Source organism: Octodon degus, unplaced genomic scaffold (genome assembly GCF_000260255.1).
Source record: "Octodon degus isolate 3935 unplaced genomic scaffold, OctDeg1.0 scaffold00382, whole genome shotgun sequence".
Classification (NCBI taxonomy): domain Eukaryota; kingdom Metazoa; phylum Chordata; class Mammalia; order Rodentia; family Octodontidae; genus Octodon; species Octodon degus.
In genome coordinates, this window is record NW_004524958.1 from 446,832 (window position 1) to 457,109 (window position 10,278).

Here is a 10,278-nt window from a genome sequence, read left to right on the forward strand (position 1 = left end):
GGCTGCGGGGTCGAGTGGCCAAGCGGGGAGGGTCCCAGTTCGCGTCCAGGGGCGGTGGCCTCGGCCAAGCCAGGCCTGGGCGCCCAGGCCCAGCAGCGGACGGTGCAGGCCGGGTTGGGGGGCGGCTCCCTGCCAGGTGGCCATTCGGCGTGGTCACGTCGTGTGCCAACCTGTGCCGCTGCCCTGAAAGGGGGTGGGGGGGTGGGGGGGGTGGAGGGGGGATGAGGGAGTGCAGACCCTGTGTCTCCCAACCCGCCCTGCAGCGCCGCGTGCTGGCCTCCCCTCCCGCCAGCGCACCTGCAGTAACAAGCCTCCTTGGACCGCAGGGCCTTCACCCTGCAGAGACTGAACGGGAAGCCCCAGAGCTGGCCCAGTCCCAGGGCCTTCACGTGGAGGTAACTCCCTAGGCTCCTTTACTTTTTTATTGCGAGACAGGGTCTCGATGATTTGCCCAGGCTGGGCTAAACTTGGGATCCTCCTGCCTCAGCCTCCCCAAGTGCAGGGCTGAGATGCACCGCCACCATCTGTTACCTGCTGCAAGAAGGCTCCCCTCTAGTGCTTGGCCAGGGCCCAGACAGTTGGTTAATCGGGCCCCAGGAAGGGTGGCTCTTGCTGACGTCATTATTCTTAGGTGTTTTTAAGAGCAGCCACATATATCAGCATAACATGCAGACCAAGCTTAGTATCTATGATGAAATCAGCCTGGGATCTCAGCTATGGAGGAGCTGGGCAGGAAGATCTTAAGTTTCAGGCCAGCTTGAATAACTTAGTAAAAGCACATTTAAAAGAATAAGAAATAATTTTTTTGAAGAAGGCTTTAGAGCTGGATGGTGTGGCCGGTGTCCCACAGCTGCCTGCATATAGAGAACATGTGTGTTCTGCAGTGAATTCTCCTGGATGGTGCTGTGTTGGGGACATTATGAGCTGTCACCAGTCAGTGCTGTGGATGGCCCCAGCAGTGTTGGGAAGGGCTCAGGACTGGCACCCTGGCGACCAGGGAGGGCCTATGATGTGCAGGGACTGCCAGCCCATTATGAGGTCAGAGATGCTGATGGGGTGCAGGTGTTGTGGGCCTGCAGGGCACTTCCCTCCGACAGGCACCACCAGAGGAGCCCTCGCCCCACCACCCCCCTCCCACTTCTTCTTCACTGCTGTTCATACCCTCCCTGAGGGAGAACTGCTACCTCAGCCCCACAGTTCATCCCTGCTTTCAGAAATGTGAATGCAGATGCCTGAGGCAAGTGCGAGGCTGTGGCAGGGCGGCCTGAGCACACTGCAGCCCAGCAGCTCACCAAAGCTCAGAGGGAGGAGGAAGCACGGGCCGCACCAGGGTGGTCTGGTGTGCAGTGCCGAGCCAGCTTCAGCGCACTCAGCCACCACGTCACTCCTGCCTCCGTCCTACGTCCCACTCTTGTAACACCTGTACTACGGCCTACAGCACTGGGTCTCTCTCCCAGTAGTTTTATATTAATGCCGGGAATGAGCAGGGAGATGGCTCCCCACAGATTCCCACGCCCCGGGCCCCAGCATCTGTGGTCCCAGTGATCACAGGCAGTGGGGTTAAGGCTACTAATAGGGAGCACAGTTGGTCCCCTTGGTCCCTTGGAGATAGGGGAGCCTGGCATCTCTGGCTGGGTCCAGGAACCACCAGAGATCCTTAGGAATGGGGCAAAGAGGCAGCAGGTGCCTCCTGAGAGCTGGCGAGAGACCCTGTTGGCTTTGAGGAGGACGGCCACCAGCCAGTGCGTGGGGCCTCCAGGGGGCAAAGTCAGGGAAGGTTTTCAGGCTGGAGCTTCCAGAGGGAAGCGGCCCCATCTTCCCTCTGCTTTATCTGGTAAGACCCATTTTAGGCTTCTGAGACAGAAGACCACAAAATATTGCATTTGAGCGAGAGGCGTGGTGGTGCAGCCCCTAATCCCAGCGCTCTGGGAGGCTGAGGCAGGATGGCCACGTGTTTGAGCCCAGCCTGGACAACTTAGTAGCTTGGCAAGACTCTTTGTTTTGTCTTTTTGGGTGTCTATAAAGTACATAGATTTCATGTATGTGAATTTGTAGAGCTCACCCTCATGGCCGCATGCAGACCAAGGTGGAGGTCCTCACCCCCAGCCCTGCCCCCCAGCCCTCCTCACCCCCATCCCCGCACCCCATCCCAGCATAGCAGTGCCTAGGCACCCAGAAGCCGCTGTTCATTTCCTCTGTTCCTGTCCTCACTGGCCACATGTATTGCTCTGTTATGGCTGTTCCTCTTTTTTATTTTTATGTATTTGGTGCAGGGTCTCACTACGCAGCTTGACTCCTAGTGATCCTCCTGTTTTCAGCATCACCAGCACTGAAATTACATGCATGCACCACCACATCTGGTATCCATGGCTAGCTCAATGCACCTGGGGGTGAGGCTGGTGTGACATGTGGTGCTGGGGATGGAACCACGGTCCCTGCACTTACCTAAGCAGGTGCCTAGTCCACTGAGCTATCTCACCGGTCCTTGTTATGTCTTATCCACCCACCCCCACCCACCCCCACCCACTCACACATCCATTCCCCCACCTCCCACCCACCCACCCATCCATCCATCTACCCACCCACCACTCATCCATCCATTTATCCACCCACCTGCTCACCCACCCACTCACCCACCCATTCATCCACCTACCCACCATCCACTCATCTAGCCAGCCACCCACTCACCTGTTCATCCATCCATCCATCCACTCACCCATCCACTCACCCATCCACCCACCCACCTATCCACCCACCCATCCATCTATCTACCCTCCCCCCATCCATGGCTACTTATTTATTTATTTATTTTGCTGTACTGGGAATCAAACTTAGTACCTTGCACTTGCCAGGCAGGTGCTTATGATGTTGAGCTATATCCCCATCCTAATATATATATATATGCATGCAGTGAGGCTCTTTGGCTCCCGAGTACACAGATTTAACCAGCTGTGGGTGGAAAATAGTGAGACCAAATCGCATCCATACTGAACACATACAGACCTTTTCTTGTTAAGTCCCTGGATGGGGCCTGAGGAAGGGATGGGCACAAGTCACCTGCAAGGTGAGTGCTAGACTCCATCATAGGAAAAGAATCTCAGGATGCCTCAGCGCGAGGCCCGGGCAGATGGTGGGGAGGGGGGTGTTCTTAGAAAGGGAGGGAGAATGTGGTAGCTGCGGGCTGCGTTCTAGTGCGGTTCAGACTGGCCACATGCAGAGCAGGCCACGCTTCCAAGGGTGCACGTCACGAAGGTTCCCTGGCTCCGGGGGATCCTTACAGTTGGGAGCAGTTCAGTTCCCATGAGGTGGTTCCACTGGGGCTGGAGGCTGCCTGGGCCCGTCACTCGGAGATCGCTCCCACTGGGGGCTGTCTTAGTTGGGGTAGGCTACAAGGCTGTGCTTTTCCCGGAAGCCAAGCTAGCTGTGGGTGTGGAGACCCCCAGCTGCCCATCCGAGACTCTAGCTGGAGGTGTCACACCAGCAGTTGGGGGCCCTGTAAGGGCTGGAGCTGCTGGCCTTGCTGTGCCCTGCCCCTGGCGCCTCCAGTCTTGGGCGCTGAAGTACTCTGGGTAGATTACCCCCGGGCTGACCCAGCACGCAGAGGTGACAAAGGACAAAATAGTTCTTTCTACCCACCCTCCTTTCTCCTGCCCTACCTGAATTGTCCCTAGACAATGCAGCAGGACAACTGTGTACAGAGCCCTGCCGCTGTGATACGCATTACGTTACCTGGAGACAGCGTGCAGGTGCGTGAGGGGTCATGACTCGGTGGCAATGGGTTTTTCTGTTTCACTTTGGAAGGGAGTTTAATTCCACTAGATGGCTGCAGAACCCAGAGGTTCAAATCACCATCCTTGTTTTGAGGTTACCAATCACTTCTATAGGTTTTCAGAAGCAAGTACAAAAATGACAGACAACAACATTTTATAGTTGGCTACACATGTCTTTGTTATTAAGTGCTAGGCAGGATTTATTCTTAGAGAAACTACTAAGGTTATTATCGTGCAACATGGGGGAAGACTCGGCCATTGCCTGAGGCTGGGCGGGCGTCCCTGAGGTAACACTGAAAGTAAGTAAAACACCACCGTCTGGCTAAGTCGCACTTACCTTGCAGCTGGCTTCTGGAGCTCAAGTTTTGTTGCTCTCCAGTTACGAGAACCAACCGTGTCTGCCAGTCTTACTCTTAAATAATGTTAAAAATAAACTAGTGTTAGCTGGGCAAAGTGGTGCACATCTGCAATCCCAGCACTCGGGAGGCTGAGGCAGGAGGATTGTTAAGAGTTTGGGCTACAAAGTAAGCTCAAGGCCAGCCTGAACGCATAGCGAGACCCTGCCTCAAAAAGACAAACAAAACAACTGGTGTGAATAATATAAGGTTACCATTTTCAAGACTGGGCAGGGTGGCACAGGCTTGTCATCCCAGTGTTGGGGAGACTGAAAATGGGAGGATCACAAATGAGTCCGAGCTGCACAGTGAGACCCTGTACCAAATACAAATACAAATAATAATAATAATAATAATAATAATAATAATATTTTCCTTACTTTGAAATAGCCTCTCTGTTACCTATTACACAAGCCAGAGCTGGTGCTGCCTTCAAGGCCACGTGCAGACTTTTCTGCCCTTGCTTAGTGCTCCCCATGGAAATGCTGTGTCACTGTCATGGACCGGAGTCCCCGGATTTTGAATACGTAGGGTCTGCACCCCAACCCTACGGGGGTACTGAGCAGTGTGCGAGCGTGTGTGCCCAGCGTATGCGTGTGCCTACACGGTTTACATGTATTTAAATGTGTGTGCGTCGGCTCCACCCCCACCCGCACCCTTTTGAGTCGCACACCTTGTGTAAAGGAACTGTAGCTAACACCTCCTGCCTTTTGTCCGTAGACATCTGGGGTGGTGACGGTTTTCCGATGCGTGTGAGTAGTGTGGACTGCGGAGAGCAGCTTTGTTTGGGGAAGACCGAGGGCGCCAAGCTCCACCAGCCAGTGCTTGTGAGGGCCTGGGTTTCCCTTTCTCCTGGCTGAGCGCTGCAGGCCGCGTTGCGGAGTTCCAGAGCTCCGGTGCTCCGGGGAGCGCACGTCTCAGCTCTAGCAAATGCCTGTGCCTTGCGTTTGGGCCAGGAGAAGCACCCACGAGTCAGCCTGCTTCTACAGCCCACCTCCGTGGATTTCCAAGGGAAGCCCTACGTTGTGGGCTAGAAAGGAAAGTCAGAGTCGCTTTGTAACGTTTTTGTTTCTTCGTTTGTTGTGGCTAACCATGAAATAAAGGCCTGCCTGCTTGCTGGGTGGGCACGGAGGGCGCTACCAGCTTGGGACACAGGGCAAGCGACCTTGCAGGCTCCTTGGTGGCCCGCTGAGGCGTCTCCTGGGGAGAGACCGGCTCAAGGGTGGGCGGGTGGGAAGCTTCTCCTCCCTGGAGGGCACGGAGGGTGCGGGCGCAGCAGTGCTCCTGCCCAGGCCTGGGGCGCAGGGGATCAGTCACGCACCTCAGCCCAGCCCGGCGGGGGTGATCCGGCACTCTGGGAGGTCGAGGCAGAATAACAATTCCAGGCCGCCCTGTGTAACTGAGTGACTCAGTCTCAAAATAAAGACGGGCGAGAGGTGCGGCTCAGTGCGAAGGCCCTGGGTTCAAGTCTCTGTATCACAAAAGGAAAGGCGAATCTTGACCAGCGGAGAGTGAGGAGGGCGACGCTGGTGGATGGGGTCGCCGTCCGGGAGGACCCAGAGGCTGTGGCGTCCCGGCGCAGAGGTGCAGTGTAGGAGGACCGGGCTGGGAGGCGCGGAGTCCGGGTGCACGGTGCGCTCCAGCGGGCCGGGGAGGTCACTGGGCGCAGGCGAGGAGGACTGGGGGCCTGCAGCAGGGGTGGGCAGGGGGCCGGGCGGGGTGTCCTGGCCGCGAGGGCTTCGGGTCTGGGGGCTGGAGGCGGCGGCTGCGGGGGAAGACGTGGATGAAGGTCGGTAGAGCAGAAACAGACAGTCGCCGCGTCCACCCGTCCGCTGCGCGCGCCTCCTGAGATAAATCTCGCTATTCACCCAATAGGAGTAACACGGTTTAACGTAAGCCGCAGGTCACACTTCGATCTGAGGAGTTTCAAACGCGCTGCCGCTGCTCTCTGCCACTGCCCGGGCTAGGGCTCCTCCCCTGCTTCGGGATCTGGGGATCTTTCCCCTGTCTGCTTTTCCTTCGTTGCAGTATTTAATTTTTTAAAAACGGTCCGTGCTTGCCCAAGAACGATCCCCCTCCTGCGGCGGCGTCGGCGGGGGACGCAGCTGCCTGAGGCGCTCCTCTCACGCCTTCCCCCCGCGTCTCTGGTCCCACCCCTTCTGCTGAAGGTCCGCCTCTGCGGTTCCTGCCAGCCAACTTCGGGGTGCTTTTTGTTTATTCTTGGGGTTCTCAGATAAGAGAGCACGTGGTATTGAAGCTCCGTGTCTGCTCACTCCACTTAGCAGGATCTCCATGCACCCCTTCCCTACAAACGACTCCAGTTTATCCTTCTTTAGGGCAGCGGAGTGCTCCGCAGCGTGTAAGGGCCGCGTTTTCTTGATCCTTTCGTCTGTTGGGGACACGCGGCTGCTCGCGTGGCCTAGCCGTGGGAGTTGTGTCACGACAAACACAAGTGTGCACGGATCGGTGCAACGTGGTGGCTTAACTCTCACGGGAAGATACTTAGACGAGGAATAGCTGCGTCGGATGGCATTTCTACCTTGAGTTTTCTGAGGGCTCTCCATGGCTTTTAAATTGTATTGATTTAATTAATTTTTAAAATGTATTGAGTGCGGCATCTACAGTGTCTCACTACACAGATTGAACTCATGGTGAGTCACCTGTTTTGAGCCTCTGAAGTGCTGGGATTACGGGCGCGTGCCACCACACTCGGTCTCAATCACGGTCTCAGAGCGCCCAGGGATCGAAGCCGGCTGCTGCGCCTGCCTAAGCCGGCGCTTTAGTCCACTGAGCCCCCCGGCCGCCCGAGGGGTGGCCACGCGGGTTGCTGCAGCGGCTGTATTCACGTGCATTCCCACCCACAACCTCCGAGCGTCTCTTGTTCTCTGCAGCTACATCAGACTTCATTGTCATTTGATTTCTCGAGGCTGGCCTTTTCTTCTGGGGTGCGGTGGAATCTCACGTCGTCCCTGGGCATCTGCGTTTGTCTAACGGCTACAGATGCTGAGCGTTTCGTCATGTATTTATTGTCCGTTTGTACCTCTTCTGAGAAGGGTCTGCTCATTTCAGTCACCCATAGTTACTAAGTCTTTTGTCTGGGGAATCTAATTTTTTGAGTCCTCTGTGTATTTTAGACACTAGCCCGCTCTCCGGGGGACGGCTGCCTGGAGTTTCCCCATCTGCAGGGCATCCCTTCAATTTGTCGGTTGTTTCCTGCGCTGTGCAGAAGCCGTTTAATTTGCTACAGTGCCGTGTGTTGCCACTTGACGCTATTTCTTATGCCAAAGGGTTCTGTTCGGAAGGCCCTCGACTGGGCTGTATCCAAGGGCTGCACCCATTTTGCTTCCAGCAGCTCAAGCGTGTGTGTGCCCCGGGTGAGGCACTCTGCTACCGTCTCCCCTCTGTCTTCCTATCCCACTCGAAACGCTGTGCTCCCCGGTGCAGCTCCCTGAGGGTCGGGGTCTCTGTTCTGATCATTGCGTCATTTGGCACTTGGCACCGCACCTGGCACTCTCCCCGTCCTCTGCAGCTTGTCAGTGTTTGTGGAATGACTGTGTGTCGGTCCTCAGGTTCTCACCGTGTCTGGAAGCCCGCGGGACCCTGGGCAGGGGAAGAGGACGAGAAGCCTGCCTTTGCAGCCCCGCCACCACCTCCCGGGGACATGCAGAGCCTCCGGCCTGAGCAGATGCGGGGCCTGCTGGAGCCCGAGAGGGTGAAAACGCTGCTGCCTTGGGAGAGCCGGGCCTGGGAGAAGCCAGCACACCTCACCCCCACCAAGGACTGGGAGGCCGTGGAGGTTGGGGCCTCCGGCTGTGATGGCGAGGAGAAAGGTGAGGGCAGAGGGGTCCCCGGGCAGTCTTGGTGGAGCCCAGAGAAAGCCTGAATGTTCCTTCCCTCCCTCATTGGTCCAGCCAGTTTTTATGGAAAACTGAGTGAGTCTGCATCTGCTGTGTGACAAGCCATCCCAGCCTGGTGTGGTGGCAAATGCCTGGAAGCCCAGCACTCACGAGGCTGAGGTGGGAGGATGACCTGGAGTTCAAGGCCAGCCTTGGAAACACCAAGGTGTCCCCAGACTTATTGATTAGTGCAGCAATCATTGGTGGCTCACAATTCTGTGGGTTGGCAGTGTGACCCGGCCCGTGGGGACATTTGTCTTGTTGCCTGTGGCCCATGCAGCCACAGAGGGCTGGCAGGTGGCCTTCCCATGGGTCGTGCTGGTGGTGCAGGCTCCATATGCTCACACCTGGCCACGAGGCTGCAGGATGACAGCCCAGACTGGTGTCACGGGTGCCGTGGGCTCCCAGGAGCAAGACAGGCAGGGGTCCATTCACAGCCACATTTTCTGTGACATTGGAGATTGGACCCGGGGCCTTCACACTGAGCTATGTCCATAGCCCCTTTTATTATTATTATCATTACCTTATAAATGTTGGGACAAGGTCTCATCAAATCACTAATGTTTCCCAGATGGGCTCAAACCTGCCACCTTCCTGTCTCTTCTTCCTGGAGTGCACCACACACGTGGCTTCACAGGCACTCTTGGGGCCTCTGCTGCACGATCAGGCTCAGACCTCGTGAGGAAGGGGACTCCTGAGGGGTGGACAGAGAGAAAGGAGCAATTGTGGGCCGCTCGATGCAAACGGTACTCCTGGGTGCCAGGCACATAGGGGTGGAGATTCAGTGGGACCTCTCTGGAGAAGATCAGAGTGTGTGGAGACAGCGGGTCAGGGAGCGAAGGGGAAGGTGTTGTCTGGGAGTCATACGAGCTTTGAGATATGTAACAGGGAGACTGCATGGCCCAGAGACACACACAGGGACCTGCAGTGCACCTGGGAGCCCGTGGGGAGTGAACGCCACTGGGGCCACGGACGGTGCCTCTTGTGGACATGGCCAGGAATTTATGGACCTTTGAAACCACTGGAAGATTGGACGAGGAGAATGACATGACATTTTTTTTCCTGTATTTTACAAAAGGGTCTACAGGGTGTTCAAGGTCTTACTACTAGATTGGACTCGTAGTGATTGTCCTGTTTGCAGCCTCCCAAGAGCTGGGATTACAGGGGCACACCACCGCGCCCAGTCTCGATTGCCTCTCAGAGCACCCCGGGGGGCAGGGCTGGCATGGCAGGCCAGGGGATCGAATCCCCAGCCCCTGCACCTGCTGGCAGGTGCTTTAATCTGCTGAACTATTTGGCCAGCCCCTGACATTTTTACTTCAAAAAGATTCTCTGACTCAGTGGTTTTCATCTGAGGTGGATTTTTTAATTAATTAAGATTATTGTTACATTTTAGATATGTATAATAGTCACACTGATAGGGAATTTGCACCTGTATGTGATATAACTTGATTCTTTTTTTTTCCCCATTGCCCCCACCTCCTCTCAATCCCTTCCCCTGGCTGTTTGCAAAAGCTTCATTTCCATTTTTCCTTCTTTTCTCTCGTTTTCCTTTTCCCTTCCTACCTTTCCCCACTCCCTAATTTCCCTCTCCATTTGAACATTTTCTTCCTATTTCCTAGTATCTAGTACACTTTCTTTTTTGGTCTGTTTGAAACAGGGTCTGTCTGGGAAGTTCAGGCTGGCCTTGAGCTCCCTGAGTAGCCCAGGCTTGTCTTGAGCTCTCAACCATCCTCCTGCCTCAGCCTCCCACGTGCTGGGATTGCAGGTGTGCACCACCATGCCTGGCCTGTTACACATTTTTGTCTTTATTTACACTTTCAGTTTCTCACACCACAGGGACAATGCAGCATTTAAGCTTCTGTGTCCCATTTGTTCCATAAGAGTGTGGTCTCAGGGGGCATCTGCTTGCCTAGAAGTGTCGCAAGTTTATTGTCTGGGTAGGTTGAATCATCTCTCCTGCGGGTGTTTGGGGGATGTTGGAGGTGTCGGGTTGTACTGCGAGGGAGACTGCTGCTGCTGCCGCTTGGCAGAAGCCAGCACTGTGCTGTGAGGCCTCCCAGGCGGCGGGTGGGACCCACTGCACTAGGACCACGCACCCCGATGTCAGTGGGGCCCAGGGGGAGATGCCTGTGTCTGGCTTCTGGGAGAGGCCATTGTGGGGTCAGCAGGTCAGGAGTGAAAGGTGAGGGGTCAGTAGGGAGACTCCTGCTTGAA

At 55.8% G+C, this 10,278-nt stretch overlaps 1 protein-coding gene across 1 annotated transcript in view; it reads left to right on the top strand.

The window, feature by feature from the left end:
• The first annotated feature begins 7,826 nt into the window (after positions 1-7,826).
• Positions 7,827-10,278, top strand: part of Smim17 (small integral membrane protein 17) — an 8,304-nt gene continuing 5,852 nt past the window's right edge. The window contains exon 1 of the mRNA XM_004648305.1: positions 7,827-7,995. Within this exon, the coding sequence (XP_004648362.1) occupies positions 7,827-7,995 (169 nt within the window). The remainder of the gene's footprint in view (positions 7,996-10,278) is intronic.